Source organism: Ascaphus truei, unplaced genomic scaffold (assembly GCF_040206685.1).
Source record: "Ascaphus truei isolate aAscTru1 unplaced genomic scaffold, aAscTru1.hap1 HAP1_SCAFFOLD_315, whole genome shotgun sequence".
Lineage (NCBI taxonomy): Eukaryota > Metazoa > Chordata > Amphibia > Anura > Ascaphidae > Ascaphus > Ascaphus truei.
Genome location: NW_027456125.1, coordinates 75,041 through 95,306, shown reverse-complemented (window position 1 = coordinate 95,306; position 20,266 = coordinate 75,041). Strand labels below are relative to the sequence as shown.

The following is a 20,266-nucleotide window of genomic DNA, read 5'->3' as shown; positions in this document are numbered from 1 at the left end:
GGAAGAGGGAGAGAGACGGAGGGGGAAGAGGGAGAAAGATGGAGGGGGAAGAGGAAGAGAGACGGGTGGGGGGAAGAGGGAGAGAGACAGGGGGAAGAGGGAGAGAGACGGAGGGGAAGAGGGAGAGAGACGGGGGAAGAGGGTGAGAGACGGGAGGGACAGAGACAGGTGGGGGAAGAGGGAGAGAGATGGGTGGGGGGGAAGAGGGAGAGAGACGGGGGGAGAGAGAGACGGGGGGAAGAGGGAGAGAGACGGGGGGAAGAGGGAGAGAGATGGGGGGAAGAGGGAGAGAGACTGCTGGAGTGACGCCAGGGTCTCACAGCTTGTGCATGCTCTGGGCTTCCATACCCACCCCTTTGACCCCCCCCCCCTCTCCTCCCCTGACCTGGCACTGTGAAGATGCGGGAAGTGTTAGAGGCAGAGCTCCGGCTGATTGCTTCTCCACATGGGGTCCTGCACAGCTTAGCAGCAGCAGGACACAGTGCGGAGTTCTGTGGGGGTAGGGAGGGCTGGTCGCACCGGTTCTAGGAACTAAGAAAATTTTAGGTTCCGGTTCTCCCGAACCGGTGCGAACCGGCAGAGTCCCACCACTGGATATGGTCCACATTTGGTGGTCATGTCCGGAGATCCAGAAGTTCTGGACCAGAGTTCAGAAGCTCCTCTATGAAACCCTTGGACTGGAGGTCCCCTTGGACCCTCTGACGTACGTGCTGGGAAAACCACTAGAGGACCTCCTCGCACCACTGATCAGACTGATCTCCTTTATCCTAACAGCCGCTAGGTGCTCAGTGGCAGCGGCCTGGAAACAAATAAAAGCACCCTCCAGGAGAACAGTTGTTAACAGAATAAATACAGTCATGAGCATGGAAAGGCTTACAGCCATGTTAAAGCAGAAAATGCCCCAGTTCTATAAAACCTCCGGAGCCCCACCGCTCCTACAGATCCTAGCCTCAAATTGACCCCCCTCTAGGGGAGGGCGATTGGAGACCTCCGAACTGCCTTTTACCTCGAACCCCCCTCCCTCCGCTCTTCTCTCCCTGTCGTTCCCGTCTATCCCCCGTCCCTCGTCTCCCCCTCTATCTACCTTAAAACTGAAAATGGTTGATTGCATTGTCTTGTACCAGCCTGCGGTCATGTGCCTCTGACTTCATTCCCAAGCCTATATTGTTGTTACTCTTTGTATCTTCTATTGCAAGTTCCCAATAAACGAAAAAGATTGGTAAAATTTTTTTTTTTTTAGTGTACGATCGCCTGTAACAGCCTTGCATGGAAATACAGAATCTCCATGCAAATGTTACAGACGGCTTTTTTTCTATCAGCTAGCGTACGTGAAGTTTCAGAACGCTAGCAGGGGGGAAAAAAGCAACACATACGCTGTGGCTGTTTTGAGCACGTACGTTAGAAAATGGGCTCAAGGCCTTAGTGAATCGCGTCTCCGGACTCACTTTTTAACGGACGTGCTTTTTTTATTTCAGTCGGACGCAAAAGCATTGAGCTTAGTGCACAGCCCCCATAGTCTCCATCTTTGCTGATGATACTAAATTGTGTAAGGTAATAGAATCAAAGCAGGATGTAATTTCTCCCCAGAAGGACTTGGAGAGACTGGAAACGTGGGCAGGTAAATGGCAGATGAGGTTTAATATAGATAAATGTAAGGTTATGCATTTGGGATGCAAGAATAAAAAGGCGAATTACAAATTAAATGGAGATAAATTGGGGGAATCCTTGATGGAGAAGGATTTAGGAGTGCTTGTAGACAGCAGGCTTAGCAATAGTGCCCAAAGTCAGGCAGTAGCTGCAAAGGCAAACAAGATCTTATCTTGCATTAAACGGGCAATGGATGGAAGGGAAGTAAACATAATTATGCCCCTTTACAAAGCATTAGTAAGACCACACCTTGAATATGGAGTACAATTTTGGGCACCAATCCTAAGAAAAGACATTATGGAACTAGAGAGAGTGCAGAGAAGAGTCACCAAATGAATAAAAGGGATGGACAATCTAACTTATGTGCAGAGGCAGGCTAAATTAGATTTATTTACATTAGAAAAGAGGCGTCTAAGAGGGGATATGATAACTATATACAAATATATTCAGGGACAATACAAGGAGCTTTCAAAAGAACTATTCATCCCACGGGCAGTACAAAGGACTCGGTGCCATCCCTTAAGGTTGGAGGAAAGGAGATTTCACCAGCAACAAAGGAAAGGGTTCTTTACAGTAAGGGCAGTTAAAATGTGCAATTCATTACCCATGGAGACTGTGATGGCAGATACAATAGATCTGTTCAAAAAAAGGTTAGACATCTTTTTTTTAAGATAGGAAAGGTATACAGGGATATACCAAATAAGTATACATGGGAAGGATGTTGATCCAGGGATTAATCTGATTGACAATTCTTGCAGTCAGGAAGGAATACATTTTTCCCCTTAATGGGGTTTTTTGTTTTCCTTCCTCTGGGTCAATAAGTAAGTATAGATATAGGATAAAGTATCTGTTGTCTAAATTTAGCATAGGTTGAACTTGATGGACGTACGTCTTTTTTCTACTATGTAACTATATAATGTAACTATGTAACTACCTCTTTTAATGTGAGTGCTATGTTTCAATTATTGACATATAAAGTATATATTTTGTTACTAATTTAGTTTTTGTTTTCTCCCTTTGTGTGTTTTTATGTATAGGGCTTTTACATGTCCATAGTCCTTGCCATCCTCGGCGGGGATTTCCTGGACTGTCTCCTTGGCCACGCAGGACAATAACGGGTCAGGCCATAAAACCCAGTCCCATTCTGGCCCCCGGTATCTGTGACACTGGGCCTCAAAGTTCCTCAAAAACCCCGTGAATTTTGCCCGTGCCATCCACGAATTTCCCGGAGCTGTGGTGGTCCCCTCGGGGGGCGGCTTGCTCCCCGTTAACAAGGTGGGAGCGCGGGGCTGCTGTCTCTTGTGCAGCTTCAAGCAGCCAGACCCTTTCATCCAGGGTCGCCCCCCCTCCCCATGAGGCAAGGAGTGCGGCGATTCCAGGGGTGGCAAGTCCACTAGCCACATGGGCTACCACAGCTGCACTATTATTTTCGATGCACATTTTCAGTGCACAAAATTAGTTTGAATGTCACCAGGTCGGTGTCTATTAATTGACATTGTTTTTGACAAAAGACATTATAGGGTAATTAATGGTTATAAACCCCCAAAATGTGTATGAGGAAACTTTATTTCAGCAAATAAAACAATATTTAGTTACATGAAAAACAGTGCTATTAGCTGGAGATTTCCTTTGTGCAACACGTAATCAGGACCGGTCAGGGAACACGTAATCAGGACCGGTCAGGGAAACATGGAAAGTTGTCATATGATGAAGTTTTTCCAATAAAGTGTAGAGATGCAAACCTTAAGGATGGATAAAAGGCTGTTTCTAGAGGAGGCTGGGCGTACCTATACTAGACGGCTTGGTCGCGATCGCTGGAAGTCATCTCAATTTGATTTGCCCAGCGACCGCAGCTTGACGTCGCCGGCACTATAAGCGCAGCCTGACGTCGCCGGCACTATAAGCGCAGCCTGACGTCGCCGGCACTATAAGCGCAGCCTGACGTCGCCGGCACTATAAGCGCAGCCTGACGTCGCCGGCACTATAAGCGCAGCCCTGTAAGACCCATCAGTTACTCCGAGCCAGGCGATGCCATAGCATCTTTACAATGAAAGGAAACTCCTGGGTCAGACGGACTCACAGCGGAGTTTTATAAATACTTCAAGGATGTTTCAGTGTCGCTTCTAGCTCAGCTTTACAGTTCCATGTCCCAAGCTCCCAGCAGGAATCCGTAGTAGTATCAGCACATAAAAAGGGGAGTAAACATTATTGTTTAAAAATTGGAGACCCGCAGCGTTATTAAACGTGGACTACAAGATTTTAGCTAAGATTGTATTTATTAGGTTAAGTTGTGTGTCAGAGACACTGATTAGTGAGAAAGACATTGAATAATCGGTTATTGGTAAGAGAAATGCAGCAGGATGGATGCTATGAAGGGCTATGTACTAAGTATTGATCAAAGCAAAGCCTTTGATACAGATAATCATACGTTTCTATTTTGTGTTCTAAAAAGCTATAGGATTCCCAATAAGTTTATATTTGGGTTAAGACTTTGTATAATGGAGCATCAGGAACCCCACTAGTGAATATGTGGCAAGAGAGAGGTTCAATAAAAAAATCAGGCGTCAGACAAGGATGTCCTTTAAGTCCCCTACTATATGTTTTTGAGAGCGATCCTTGTTTCAGACTTTTGGAGGGGAATCTAAACAAAAAAGGGTTTTTGTTACCAGTCCCTTCTCATGGAAATATACAATGTCTTGCTTACGCAGACGATGTAACAATATGTGTAACAAACTCTGAGGAAGTGAAAGAAGCAAGAACTTTGATTGATGAATATGGAGCGGTGTCAAACCATGAGAAATGTGTCTCCTGTTGGGCAGGGTCTCCTGACCCTGATTTCCAGGTAGCTGGTGGATATCCTGAACCACAAGATGACATTAAGATTTTAGGTGTAATTTTTGGGAAAGATAACATGAGTGACCACAACTGGCAGCCAAAGCTGGACGTCTGTACCTGGAAAGTCCAGGATCCGTGTGTGCAGGAATGGCAGAGGGCCACAGGGCAGGATGTGTGGGGGTCAGCACAGGAATCCACAGGGCAGGATGTGTGTGGGGGTCAGCACATGAAAAGAAGAGGGTCCAGCAGGGCAGGCTGTGTGTGGGGGTCAGCGCAGGAATAGCAGAGGGTCACACGGCAGGATGTGTGTGGGGGTCAGTGCAGGAATAGCAGAGAGGCCGCACGGCAGGATGTGTGTGGGGGTCAGCGCAGGAATAGCAGTGGGCCGCACGGCAGGATGTGTGTGGGGGGTCAGCGCAGGAATAGCAGAGGTCCACAGGGCAGGATGTGTGTGGGGGTCAGCGCAGGAACAGTATGGGGGCCGCAGATTGAGGGGTATCTGGTGTTAGGGACAGTGATCTCAGAGAGGCTGCACCTCCCACTGTTCCCATCTGCCCCCCAGCCTGAATCCTGCCCCCAGGGTGGCCGCGTGGCTGAACATATTGTCAAAGGCCACGTGACAGTACATAGGAGCCCCCCTCTTATGTAATGTGGCCCCCAACGTGGCTATGAGCTTGCGGAAGAGTCTCCGTCTCCGGAAGTCGGGGAGCGTGTAACCCATACGTAACTCTGCAGACTGCTCGCTCAGCGCCCAGGCGACCGGCGGCCCTCCACTTCTTTCCCGCGCGCAGAGGGTGGGGAAACTCCGGATACAGCGTTCCAAGTAACGCAGGCTGCGCTCGTTACCGCCAAACCCCCAGAACGTGTTAACGATGGAGGCTTCATGGGGGGACAGGGAGGAGAACTGCAATTCTGCCGAGCTGTGGGGGGTGGGAGGAGAGACCGAGAGGGGAGGAGAGACTGTGAGGGGGGAGGGCGGAAAGACAGAGGGGGGGAGGGACGAGAGACGGAGGGGGTAGGGATGAGAGACGGAGGTAGGAGACACGGGGGGATGGAGGAGAGATGGGGGTGGGAGGGAATAGAGACGACGGGAGGAGAGATGGGGGGAGAAGAGTCAGAGGTCAGGAGGCGCTGGGGATTTTTAGAGAGAAGCGAATCCAGTGGAAAATGAGAGATGTTTTGTGGTCGACAAATCATGGGAAGATCTATGTCAGGACAACCGTAAAACACCAGAAGGATAGGAACAGGGAGAGAGGCGCGCTGGGGAACAGGGAGAGAGGCGCGCTGGGGAACAGGGAGAGAGGCGCGCTGGGGAACAAGGAGAGAGGCGCTGGGGAACAGGGAGAGAGGCGCTGGGGAACAGGGAGAGAGGCGCGGGGGAACAGGGAGAGGCGCGCGGGGGAACAGGAGAGAGGTGCGTGGGGGAACAGGGAGAGAGGTGCGCTGGGGAACAGGGAGAGAGGTGCGCTGTGGAACAGGGAGAGAGGTGCGCTGTGGAACAGGGAGAGAGGCGCGCTGGGAACAGGGAGAGAGGTGCGCTGGGGAACAGGGAGAGAGGCGCGCTGGGGAACAGGGAGAGAGGCGCGCTGGGGAACAGGGAGAGGTGCGGGGGAACAGGGAGAGAGGTGCGCGGGGGAACAGGAAGATAGGTGCACTGGGGAACAGGGAGAGAGGTGCGCTTGGGAACAGGGAGAGAGGTGCGCTGGGGAACAGGGAGAAAGGCGCGCTGGGGAACAGGGAGAGAGGCGCGCTGGGGAACAGGGAGAGAGGCGCGGGGGAACAGGGAGAGAGGCGCTGGGGAACAGGGAGAGAGGTGCGCTGAGGAACAGGAAGAGGTGCACTGGGGAACAGGGAGAGAGGCGCGCTGAGGAACAGGAAGAGAGGGCGCGCTGGGGAACAGGGAGAGAGGCGCGCTGGGGAACAGGGAGAGAGGCGCTGGGGAACAGGAAGAGGTGCACTGGGGAACAGGGAGAGGCGCGGGGGAACAGGGAGAGGCGCTGGGGAACAGGGAGAGAGGTGCGCTGAGGAACAGGAAGAGGTGCACTGGGGAACAGGGAGAGAGGCGCGCTGAGGAACAGGAAGAGGTACACTGGGGAACAGGGAGAGAGGCGCGCTGGGGAACAGGGAGAGAGGCGCGCTGGGGAACAGGGAGAGAGGCGCGCTGGGGAACAGGGAGAGATGCGCGCTGGGGAACAGGGAGAGATGCGCGCTGGGGAACAGGGAGAGAGGCGCGCTGGGGAACAGGGAGAGAGGTGCGCTGGGGAACAGGAGACCGTAGAGCAGGGGTGCACAAAGTTTCAACATGCGCCCCATCTCCCCTCCGGCTAGCACCCCTCTCCCTACATGGCTCTGGCGTCAAATGACTTTGTGGGGTCATGTGACGTCAATCAGACACAGACGCGCAGGAATAGCAGAGAGGGCTGCAGGGCAGGATGTGTGTGGGGTCAGGGGGGAGGAGAGACGGGAGTGGGGGGGAGAGACGGGGGTGGGGGGGAGAGATTACCTTGCAGTGCAGGACTGCTTGCTCTCGGGCCCCCCCGTGCTTTGGATGTCCTCCATTACATACAGACGGTTGCTGGTGGTCCGTATGCTGCTTCCACGCTTGGCGCTGACATCACTAAGCACCGCCTCCAGCGCTGGCTGGCACCCTGAGGGGGGGGGGGGGGCAGGATGAAAGTGCGATGATTATAGAGAAACTTCACAGCGGAACGCATCGGGCGCTTTGGAATGTAACCATCTCTCCCCTCACTGCCCAGTTATACGCTCCAAGTCGGCACCGGCGATCCACCGCTACGCACTTCGAGGCAAGGACATCTCGCCACCGGGCCAGAGACGCCATTGGCAGGCGGGCCAGATGTCCGGTGGCTGAGGCATTTAAAAATGGCGTCTCTGCCCTGTTATACCCCGTCCTATACACCCCAACATCCTGCTGCCCCCTCACTGCCCAGTTATACCCCGTCCTATACACCCCAACATCCTGCTGCCCCCTCACTGCCCTGTTATACCCCGTCCTATCCAACCCAACACCCTGCTGCCCCCCTCACTGCCCTGTTATACCCCGTCCTATACACCCCAACATCCTGCTGCCCCCTCACTGCCTGTTATACCCCGTCCTATACACCCCACATCCTGCTGTCCCCTCACTGCCCTGTTATACCCCGTCCTATACACCCCAAAACCCTGCTGCCCCCTCACTGCCCTGTTATACCCATCCTATACACCCCAACATCCTGCTGCCCCCTCACTGCCCTGTTATACCCCGTCCTATACACCCCAACATCCTGCTGTCCCCTCACTGCCCTGTTATACCCCGTCCTATACACCCCAAAACCCTGCTGCCCCCTCACTGCCCTGTTATACCTCATCCTATACACCCCAACATCCTGCTGCCCCCTCACTGCCCTGTTATACCCCTCCCTATATACCCCAACATCCTGCTGTCCCTCACTGCCCTGTTATACCCCGTCCTATACACCCCAACCTCCTGCTGCCCCCTCACTGCCCTGTTATACCCCGTCCTATCCACCCCACCACTCTGCTGCCCCCTCACTGCCCTGCTATACCCCGTCCTATAAATCCCAACCTCCTGCTGCCCCCTCACTGCCCTGTTATACCCCTCCCTATATACCCCAACACCCTGCTGCCCCCTCACTGCCCTGTTATACCCCGTCCTATACACCCCTATCCCCTGCTGCCCCCTCACTGCCCTGTTATACCCCTCCCTATACACCCCAACACCCTGCTGCCCCCTCACTGCCCTGTTATACCCCTCCCTATACACCCCAACATCCTGCTGCCCCCTCACTGCCCTGTTATACCCCGTCCTATACACCCCAACACCCTGCTGCCTCCTCACTGCCCTGTTATACCCCGTCCTATACACCCCAACATCCTGCTGCCCCCTCACTGCCCTGTTATACCCCGTCCTATACACCCCAACACCCTGCTGTCCCCTCACTGCCCTGTTATACCTCGTCCTATACACCCCAACATCCTGCTGCCCCCTCACTGCCCTGTTATACCCCGTCCTATACACCCCTATCCCCTGCTGCCCCCTCACTGCCCTGTTATACCCCGTCCTATATACCCCAACACCCTGCTGCCCCCTCACTGCCCTGTTATACCCCGTCCTATATACCCCAACATCCTGCTGCCCCCTCACTGCCCTGTTATACCCCGTCCTATATACCCCAACATCCTGCTGCCCCCTCACTGCCTTGTTATACCCCGTCCTATCCACCCCAACACCCTGCTGTCCCCTCACTGCCCTGTTATACCCCGTCCTATGCACCCCAACATCCTGCTGTCCCCTCACTGCCCTGTTATACCCCTCCCTATATACCCCAACATCCTGCTGCCCCTCACTGCCGTTATACCCCCCTATACACCCCAACACCCTGCCTCCCCCTCACCTCTTACCTGCATGAGTTAAGCCCTCCCCCCTGTTCGACCTCTTATCTGAATGAGTAAATCCCACCCTCCCCCCAGGGCAACCTCTTACCTGCATGAGGGGGGGCACGGAGACAGGCGGTGGGGTGTAGAGAAGCTGGGAGGAGGGCCACAGAGAGAGGCAGGGAGGTGTAGAGAAGCTGGGGGGGGGAGTCCGCGATGTGAAGTTGGGGGGTGTAGAGAATCTGGGGGGGCCACGGCGTGAAGCTGGGGTGGTGTAGAGAAGCTAGAGGGGCCACGGCGAGAGGGGGGTGTAGAGAAGCTGGGGGGGGGGGCACAGAGAGAAGGTGGAGGGCCCACGGTGAGAAACTGGGGGGTGTAGAGAAGCTGGGGGGGGCACGGAGAGAAGGTGGAGGGGCCCACGGTGAGAAGCTATGGGGGGGCGAGTTTACAAACTCATAGGCGGCAGTTACCAGCTCCTCTCCCCTTATCTCTTCCCCTCACCCTGTATCTGTAACTTCTGGGTCCAGTCTACAGTTTGGGGGTCTTGCAACATCTGGCTCAGGCTGCGGGGGTCCCTGCTGAACAGGAAGTACGTGTTGGTGTAGTGGTCCAAGGGGTCGATCCTTTCCTGGGAAGAGAGGTATAAGCGATGAGCAGCGTACAAGACAGACAAATAAAGGAGGGGAGGGGGAGAGGGAGGGGGAGAGAGGAAGGAGAGGGAGAGGAGGAGGGAGAGGGGGAGAGAGGGAGGGGGGAGAGGGAGGGGGAGGGGGGAGAGAGAGAGGCGGAGAGGGAGGGGGGGAGAGAGAGGGGGAGTGGGAGGGGAGGGGGAGAGAGAGGGGGAGTGGGAGGGGGGAGGGGGGAGTGGGAGGGGGGGAGGGGGGAGAGGAGGGGGGGGAGGGGGAGAAGGAGGGGGGGGAGGGGGAGAGGGAGGGGGGGGAGAGGGAGCGGGGGGGAGAGAGAGAGGGGGATGGGGAGGGGGAGGGAGAGAAGGAGAGGGAGGGGGAGAAGGGAGTGAGAGCGGGGAGTGAGAGCGGAGGAAGAGAGGGGAGGAAGGAAGGATGGGGAGGAGAGAACGATACGAGAGAGGGGAGATAAAAGGGAAGAGACAGAGGCATTACAAAGTGACATCCAGAGCAATCTCAGAGACAGACATGAGAGACAGCGAGGTGCTTTTGATCCCCGCTTCTGAGAGATTCTTATTTGGGGTTATTCCAGGTCTGTTCCGCTCACCTCCTGCGGGGGGCGACATATGACGGAGGAGAAGTCTGGCCACCGATCCACCACGACCTGCAGCCTGAAGGGGTTATCCCGGGTCACATAATGCAGAGCCCCATACACCTGCGGGTCAGGAGCGGAAGAGAGCTCAGCTGGGCCAGAGAGGTCAGAGGTCAGAGGTCAGCGTCTCAGTCTGCACCTTACCTTCAGGGACTCGGGGAAGTTGCGGGCCAGCGCCCTCTGCAGGGCGGCTAGCTGTGTGCTGCATGTTAGAAGAGGCATCCTAGGGGGAGAAGAGGTGTGAAAATTACCCTCTAATACAGGGGAGTCCTCAAGGGCAACCAACAGGGCAGGTTTTCAGGATATCCCAGCTTCAGCACAGGTGGCTCAGTCACAGGCTCAGTCAAAGACGTGTTGAAGCAGGGACTGATTGAGCCCCCCTGTGCTGAAGATGGGACATTCTGAAAACCTGACCTGTTGGTGGCCCTTGAGGACTGGAGTTGCCCGCCCCTGCTCTAATACCTTATCTGACCTAATACCCCCCTGACCCTTCCCCCGCACATCTCCCACCCCACGCAATCAGAAGGACCTTGAAGCAGTAACGCCAGCCTCCCAGAGACCCCATAAACTGACTCTTAAATCTCCTACCTCACACACCATGTACTGCCCCCCCTCACACACAATGTACTGCCCCCCTCTCACACACCATGTACTGCCCCCCCCTCACACACCATGTACTGTCCCCCCCCTCACACACCATGTACTGCCCCCCCTCACACACAATGTACTGCTTCCCCCCTCACACACAATGTACTGCCCCCCCTCACACACCATGTACTGCCCCCCCTCACACACCATGTACTGCCCCCCCCCTCACACACAATGTACTGCTTCCCCCCTCACACACAATGTACTGCCCCCCCTCACACACCATGTACTGCCCCCCCTCACACACCATGTACTGCCCCCCCCTCACACACCATGTACTGCCCCCCCTCACACACCATGTACTGCCCCCCCCCCTCACATACAATGTACTGCCCCCCCCTCACACACCATGTACTGCCCCCCCTCACACACAATGTACTGCCCCCCCTCACACACAATGTACTGCTTCCCCCCCTCACAAACCATGTACTGCCCCCCCTCACACACCATGTACTGCCCCCCCTCACACACCATGTACTGCCCCCCCCTCACACACCATGTACTGCCCCCCCCTCACACACCATGTACTGCCCCCCCTCACACACCATGTACTGCTCCCCCTCACACACCATGTACTGCTTCCCCCCTCACACACCATGTACTGCTCCCCATCGCACACCATGTACTGCCCCCCCCTCACATACAATGTACTGCCCCCCCCCCTCACACACCATGTACTGCCCCCCCTCACACACCATGTACTGCCCACCCCCTCACATACAATGTACTGCCCCCCCCCCCCTCACACACCATGTACTGCCCCCCCTCACACACAATGTACTGCCCCCCCTCACACACAATGTACTGCTTCCCCCCCTCACAAACCATGTACTGCCCCCTCACACACCATGTACTGCTCCCCCCCCTCACACACCATGTACTGCCCCCCCTCACACACCATGTACTGCCCCCCCCCTCACACACCATGTACTGCCCCCCCTCACACACCATGTACTGCTCCCCCTCACACACCATGTACTGCTTCCCCCCTCACACACCATGTACTGCCCCCCATCGCACACCATGTACTGCCCCCCCCTCACACACCATGTACTGCCCCCCCTCACACACCATGTACTGCCTCCCCCTCACACACCATGTACTGCCCCCTCACACACCATGTACTGCCCCCCCTCACACACCATGTACTGCTCCCCCCTCACACACCATGTACTGCCCCCCTCACACATCATGTACTGCCACCCCCCCTCACACACCATGTACTGCCTCCCCCTCACACACCATGTACTGTCCCCCCTCCCACACCATGTACTGCCCCCCCCTCACACACCATGTACTGCCTCCCCCTCGCACACCATGTACTGCCCCCCTCACACACCATGTACTGCTTCCCCCCCCTCACAAACCATGTACTGCCCCCCCTCACACACCATGTACTGCCCCCCCCGCTCACACACCATGTACTGCCCCCCCTCACACACCATGTACTGCCCCCCCTCACACACCATGTACTGCTTTCCCCCCCCTCACAAACCATGTACTGCCCCCCCTCACACACCATGTACTGCCCCCCCCTCACACACCATGTACTGCCCCCCCTCACACACCATGTACTGCCCCCCCCTCACACACCATGTACTGCTTCCCCCCCCCCTCACAAACCATGTACTGCCCCCCCCTCACACACCATGTACTGCCCCCCCCCGCTCACACACCATGTACTGTCCCCCCTCACACACCATGTACTGCCTCCCCCTCACACACCATGTACTGCCCCCCCTCACACACCATGTACTGCCTCCCCCTCACACACCATGTACTGCCCCCCCTCACATACAATGTATTGTCCCCCCCCTTCACACACCATGTACTGCCCCCCCTCACACACCATGTACTGCCCCCCCTCACACACCATGTACTGCCCCCCCCTTCACACACCATGTACTGCCCCCCCCTTCACACACCATGTACTGCCCCCCCTCACACACCATGTACTGCCCCCCATCGCACACCATTTACTGCCCCCCTCACACACCATATACTGCCCCCCCTTCACACACCATGTACTGCCCCCCCCCTCACACACCATGTACTGCCCCCCTCACACACCATGTACTGCCCCCCCTCACACACCATATACTGCTCCCCCTCACACACCATGTACTGCCCCCCCTCACACACCATGTACTACCCCCCCTCACACACCATGTACTGCCCCCCCTCACACACCATGTACTGCCCCCCCTCACACACCATGTACTGCCTCCCCCTCACACACCATGTACTGCCTCCCTCACACACCATGTACTGCCCCCCCCCCTCACACACCATGTACTGCCCCCCCCCTCACACACCATGTACTGCCCCCCCCCCTCACACACCATGTACTGCCCCCCCTCACACATCATGTGCTGCCCCCCCCCCTCACACACCATGTACTGCCCCCCTCACACACCATGTACTGCCTCCCCTCACACACCATGTACTGCCCCCCCTCACACACCATGTACTGCCCCCCCCCCTCACACACCATGTACTGCCCCCCCTCACACACCATGTACTGCCCCCCCCCCTCACACACCATGTACTGCCCCCCCTCACACACCATGTACTGCCCCCCCCCTCACACACCATGTACTGCCCCCCCTCACACACCATGTACTGCCTCCCCCTCACACACCATGTACTGCCCCCCCCCCCTCACACACCATGTACTGCCCCCCCTCACACACCATGTACTGCCCCCCTCCTCACACACCATGTACTGCCCCCCCTCACACACCATGTACTGCCCCCCCCCTCACACACCATGTACTGCTTCCCCCCTCACACACCATGTACTGCCTCCCCTCACACACCATGTACTGCTTCCCCCCTCACACACCATGTACTGCCCCCCCCCTCACACACCATGTACTGCCCCCCCTCACACACCATGTACTGCCCCCCCTCACACACCATGTACTGCCCCCCCTCACACACCATGTACTGCCCCCCCCTCACACACCATGTACTGCCCCCCCTCACACACCATGTACTGCCCCCCCCTCACACACCATGTACTGCCTCCCCCTCACACACCATGTACTGCCCCCCTCACATACAATGTATTGCCCCCCCCCCTTCACACACCATGGACTGCTCCCCCCTCACACACCATGTACTGCCCCCCCCTCACACACCATGTACTGCCCCCCCTCACATACAATGTATTGCCCCCCCCCTTCACACACCATGGACTGCTCCCCCCTCACACACAATGTACTGCTCCCCCCTCACACACCATGTACTGCCCCCCCCACACCATGTACTGCCCCCCCTCACACACCATGTACTGCCTCCCCCTCACACACCATGTACTGCCTCCCCATCACACACCATGTACTGCCCCCCCTCACACACCATGTACTGCCCCCCCTCACACACCATGTACTGCCCCCCCTCACACACCATGTACTGCCCCCCCCTCACACACCATGTACTGCCCCCCCTCACATACAATGTATTGCCCCCCCTTCACACACCATGTACTGCTCCCCCCCTCACACACAATGTACTGCCCCCCCCTCACACACCATGTACTGCCTCCCCCTCACACACCATGTACTGCCTCCCCCTCACACACCATGTACTGCTCCCCCCCCTCACACACCATGTACTGCCTCCCCCTAACACACCATGTACTGCCTCCCCCTAACACACCATGTACTGCCTCCCCCTCACACACCATGTACTGCTCCCCCCCCTCACACACAATGTACTGCCCCCCTCACACACCATGTACTGCCCCCCCCCTCACACACCATGTACTGCCCCCCCTCACACACCATTTACTGCCCCCCTCACACAGCATGTACTGCCCCTCCTCACATACAATGTATTGCCCCCCCTTCACACACCATGTACTGCTCCCCCCCCTCACACACAATGTACTGCCCCCCCCCTCACACACCATGTACTGCCTCCCCCTAACACACCATGTACTGCCTCCCCCTCACACACCATGTACTGCCCCCCCTCACACACCATGTACTGCCCCCCCTCACACACCATGTACTGCCCCCCCCTCACACACCATGTACTGCCCCCCCCTCACACACCATGTACTGCCCCCCTCACACACCATGTACTGCCCCCCCCTCACACACCATGTACTGCCCCCCCTCACACACCATGTACTGCCCCCCCCTCACACACATGTACTGCCCCCCCCCCCCTCACACACCATGTACTGCCCCCCCTCACACACCATGTACTGCCCCCCCCTCACACACCATGTACTGCCCCCCCTCACACACCATGTACTGCCCCCCCCTCACACACCATGTACTGCCCCCCCCCTCACACACCATGTACTGCCCCCCCCTCACACACCATGTACTGCATCCCCTCACACACCATGTACTGCCCCCCCCCTTACACACCATGTACTGCCCCCCCCACACACAACATGTACTGCCCCCCCCTCACACCATGTACTGCCCCCCCCTTACACACCATGTACTGCCCCCCCCACACACACCATGTACTGCCCCCCTAACACACCATGTACTGCCCCCCCCCACACACACCATGTACTGCCCCCCTCACACACCATGTACTGCTCCCCCTCACACCATGTACTGCACCCCCTCACACACCATGTACTGCCCCCCCCCCCCTTACACACCATGTAATGCCCCCCCTCACACCATGTACTGCCCCCCCTTCACCTGGCTGCAGTCTCCTCTTTCCAAGAGAAAGCCGCCCCCCGCCCCCTTCCCTGAAGGCCGGGGAGGAATACCCTGCAGCGTGCGATCGCTCGCGTGTAATGAAGACCGTTATTAGTGAGTAAGGTCCCCAGAGAGCCGTGTGTTAATAAGTCACGCCGTTAACTATTCCAGAGCATTGCACCATTCTTGTTGATGAGTAACTTGGGGTGTAGGGCGAGTCGCCCCAGGTCACTGTCCTCCCTCTTTAGCAGGTGATATTGAAATTAACCCAGGCTCTCCCTTTTCAACTCTGTCCCATACAACTGAGAATACCCCCTTAAAATTCCAAAAAGTCTATCTGTCGCCCGTATAAATATCCGGAGCCTGCTGCCCAAACTGGACGGACTAAGAGCATGGTGCCTTATGCAGAAACCCAAAGCCATCGTTCTCACAGAAACATGGCTAACCCCTAAAACCCCTGATGCTAATATCGCTATTCAGGGATACTCCATTTTTAGGAGAGATAGGTCAAAGAGAGGAGGAGGGGTGTTATTTTATATTGCAGACACATTACAATTTACACTGTTACATTGCCGCCCAAGCCCGCCCTCTTTTGAAATCATAGTTGGCAGAATATGCCTCCCCTTTTCTAAGCCCGTCCTGATTGCTGGCATCTACCGCCCCCCTAAAGCCCCTCTACAATCCCTGGCTGATATCACCCAGTTTCTTGGCTCCATTTCCTCTCTGAATGAGAAGAGTGAGCTGCTAGTTCTTGGGGATTTCAACTTCAACTGGCTTGACCCTAAAAACCACAAAATCCACACACAAATTAAATCGCTTAACCTATCGCAACTCATTTCCCAACCCACACGGATAAACCTGAAATCTCACAACCATTCCTTGCTAGACTGGATTCTCTCCTCAAACCCCAGCAGAATCCAATCCTGTGGCATCCTTCCTGTCATTTTCAGTGACCATGCAATAGTGTACTGTGTAAGGAAAATTAAACCGCCCCATTCAAGCCCTAAAGTTCTCCTCACTAGAACATTTAGAAACTTTAACCCAGAACAGTTTCTGGATGACCTTACCAACTGCCCATGGCACAGAATCGATTTAATTCCCGACCCTGATTCTGCGCTCGACTATTTCCAATCCGAGTTTTTAAAACTCTGTGATATCCATGCTCTACTACGCAGAATAAATGTACAGGGGCCTGTGGCGAAAATGGAGGTAATCAGCGGATTAATAAAAGGCAGTGTGCTCGGCTGGTTACCCTTATTTCGTATTGGGGATGAAGGGGTTAATTTTATATGCTGTTCCCATGTAGCATTCTCCCCTCTATGCATTGTTGTCCCCTTTTTGCAGGCTTGTCACTACCTGCAATGCTGAATAACAGGAGTTGTTCCATTAAGACTGCTAATTTAGGAATGGAGCAAGCCAGCACCCTGATTTTTGGCGTGCAGCCTCAGTATAACACCCCAAGCACATACATATCTTATTATATATTTGTGAAAGCACTGTATGCCTGTCTGCATCTTCCTGTGTCCCTAGGGGAAATCTCATTGGTCCCTTGGGCCGCCCGCCCCCGCACCTCTCATTGGCCTGAGGCGGAGTGACGACAAACACACACACACACACACACACACACACACTCTGTTGCTTGGCCTCACTCTCCCCCGTCAGTTGGACCGCAGCTCACCTTCCACACACCCCCCCACTCCTCTCCCGGTGCCCCTCCTCTCCCCCCCCCTCCCCACCTCACCCAAATCCCCACGCTCCGCAACATCCCCAGCCGCACCATCACCCTCACCGTGCGCCGCTCCCGGAGAGGGGAAGCACGGCCCTCCTGCTCAGCAGCAAACTCCAGGCTCCTCCTCCCTCGCTCACGAGGAAAAGCGCGTCACGGCTCGGGCCTCCTGCACTCCCCCTCACGTGCGCCGGCTCCCGGAGAGGGGAAGCGCGGCCCTCCTGCTCAGCAGCAAACACCAGGCTCCTCCCCCCTCGCTCACAACGAGGAACGGAGGGGAAGCGGGGCGCGGCCCGGGCCTCCTGCACTCCCCCTCACGTGCGCCGGCTCCCAGACGGAGGGTAAGCGCGGCGCAGGCCTCCTGCCACTCTTGCCCCCCCCCGCCAGCTTCCCGAACTCACCTCCTGCCCCAGCCAGATGCCACGGGGTCAAGGTAAGTCACCCACCGTCTCCCACCCACGCACTGTCACCCAGTCACCCACACAGTCACCCACACACCCACCCAGACACTTTCACCCAGTCACCCACTTTCACCCACCCACTCAGTCACCCACCCACTCACTCAGTCACCCACCCACCCACTCACTTAGTCACCCACCCACTCACTTAGTCACCCACCCACTCACTCAGTCACCCACCCACTTACTCAGTCACCCACCCACTTACTCAGTCACCCACCCACACACCCACCCAGTCACTCAGTCACCCACCCACTCACTCAGTCACCCACCCACCCACTCACTCAGTCACCCACCCACCCACTCACCCAGTCACCCACCCATTCAGTCACCCACCCATTCAGTCAGTCACCCAGTCACCCGGGGGAAGCCCAACCCTGTCATCCGCCCCCCCAAAATTACATCCCGGGCAACGCCGGGTCTCTCAGCTAGTTAAACATATAACTTTGTCATAAGGGAAACATATATTTTTGATGAAGTGCCTTTCTGTTGCAGGTTTAAAATGTACAGGCCGGATGCTATTGTTTCTGCCTAGAGAAAAACAAGAAAAAAAACACACCTCATAGTGTAGTAAGTTAGTTTACTTGACAAGAAAAGATAAAAGTTGCACTTACAAAATGTCAGTGCAAAGAAAGCACTGAATATGAACACTTCTGGGGGTATCTCAGCATAGATAGCGTCTGTGTACTCCTGTCCTCCTCCACTGACGCGTCCGTCAGGTCTGCCCTGCTGGTGTAGGTTCCTCCAAGTACAAGGTGCTTCCACACCACGTGGGGCGCCGCTGTATTAATGCGTCACTGCGTTCCCACGTAGTGACATCACTGGCCTCAGAGCTCCGGCACCACGAGCAGATCGGGAGGAGCAGGGGGAATTGTGTAACTCGATCAGCGTCTCCTCGAGTTCTCCTTCTTCCACAGAGCCTGCCTCTCACCCTCCCACACAGTGTCCTGACCAGCCAGAACCACCCTAAGGGGAGTACACAGCTGCCATCTATGCTGAGATACCCCCAGAAGTGTTCATATTCAGTGCTTTCTTTGCACTGACATTTTGTAAGTGCAACTTTTATCTTTTCTTGTCAAGTAAACTAACTTACTACACTATGAGGTGTGCGCTTTGTCCTTGTTTTTCTCTATTCTAGTACCCTTGTGGAACGTTGGGTTGTTCCCAGCATTTGGAAAAGCAGCACCCCCTGAACAAACTGGACTTTCTAACTCCATGGTTTTTATATATTTATATGAATTTATTATTTGTATTTTTGTACATTATATATTGTCCTTATGTTATTGGTTTGAGCGCCCCCTAGCTGAGGCTTGTTCTTTTTATATATATTAATTCATATTTATTATTATTAGATCATTTTTTGGATCAGCATTTATTCCTTATATTTTTTCTGCCTGCCTTTGTAATGCATTCAGGAACAAATGTTATGCATACATGAGCCCCCTGTTGAGGCGATGCCTATGGGTCGGGGGGATGAAAGACCCCAGAGTCTTAAAAGTGTGACTTAACCGGGATGTTTCTGAGTAGCAGATCCTGTTACTCATCCTGGATATTTCACACCTTGGGACTAAACTCCAGACGTTGCGTCCCCAGAAACGAGAGGCCCCTTTTTACTCAGCAGTGCTACCAAGCTGCTTACTGAGCATGCTCAGAGTTACCTGGGCTGGCTGTAGGATTTTCCCACGTGACATGGCAGGCTCTGATAGGAGGAAGATAATTCCTTGCCAATGGGATGAGGCTGATGAAAAACTCCAAGGGCCCCTGTCCTTAAAAAGGCCTATGTAATTGATATTCTCACCTGGCTGACCCACTTAATCTCACATTGGCCCCTGTGGTCTAACCAGTACCCATTACATGGTAGTGTCTGGTGGTACACCTGTTGGCAACAGAGCTCCTGAGTCTCCCACATGATGTTGTGTGGGGATGTCAACTCAGACAGGCAGCTGAGGTAGTGTGTTAGAGTCCTACCTACATACAGTGCAGCGCCTCCACCTCATCAGGATCTCTATGTCCGCAAGGAGATGGTTCTGATGAGGAACTCCGTCTTGGTGGTGCTTTCCGCTGGAGAGTAACTTCAGTCTCACACAGTGGAGTGTCTTTGATCAGGGGCATCTTTATTATAGTTGGTATGGGCAAGCTGCCCTTCACAGCCAGCAACTCAGCCGCTCATCTTGGCTTGTGCTTCCCTTTTGAAAGGTCTGCTCGCCTAATGAAGTGGGATCACCTCTCCCCTCAGGGAGATCACCTCCTGTGCCAGGTCCCTGGACATAGTGTAGGCCTGGCCAGCTTTGCTGCTGGCCCTTGAGTTAGAGCTGTGTCACTAGTTACTTCACTAGTGGACACTCTGGCCTTCTGCTCTGCTCAGCCTTGTAAAACACACTTGACATCCTAACTTTGGGCAGTTCTGTGCCTTATATACCTCAGGAACAGGCACATCTCTGATGTCACTAACGGTGGACTCAGAGCATGTTACCACTCCCCTTGAGTACATATGACACCTCACCAGGGTGTGAGGGCAAACCTCCATGATTGATGCTGGCAACCCTGTAACTTACCAGGCTTACTGCCAGCATGAGAAAAAACTGTATGCCATTTTACAGCATGGCTAC

The 20,266-nt window shown here is 55.2% G+C and overlaps 1 protein-coding gene across 4 annotated transcripts; it reads right to left on the bottom strand.

Moving 5' to 3' along the window:
* Window positions 1-3,172: 3,172 nt before the first annotated feature.
* On the bottom strand, window positions 3,173-18,542 carry LOC142483291 (glycine N-acyltransferase-like). Of its 4 annotated transcripts, none has more exons than XM_075583385.1 (6): window positions 18,217-18,542; window positions 10,297-10,375; window positions 10,108-10,215; window positions 9,376-9,502; window positions 6,986-7,130; window positions 3,173-5,402 (listed from the first exon to the last, which is right to left on the bottom strand). In XM_075583385.1, the coding sequence occupies exons 1-6, from the start codon at window positions 18,219-18,221 to the stop codon at window positions 5,003-5,005; spliced, it is 864 nt and encodes a 287-aa protein (XP_075439500.1). In that variant the 5' UTR covers window positions 18,222-18,542; the 3' UTR covers window positions 3,173-5,002. The 4 variants fall into 4 exon arrangements, with proteins under 4 accessions (XP_075439500.1, XP_075439501.1, XP_075439502.1 ...); XM_075583386.1 differs by having other exon boundaries at window positions 18,272-18,541; XM_075583387.1 differs by lacking the exon at window positions 18,217-18,542 and adding an exon at window positions 17,263-17,550.
* Window positions 18,543-20,266: the final 1,724 nt, after the last annotated feature.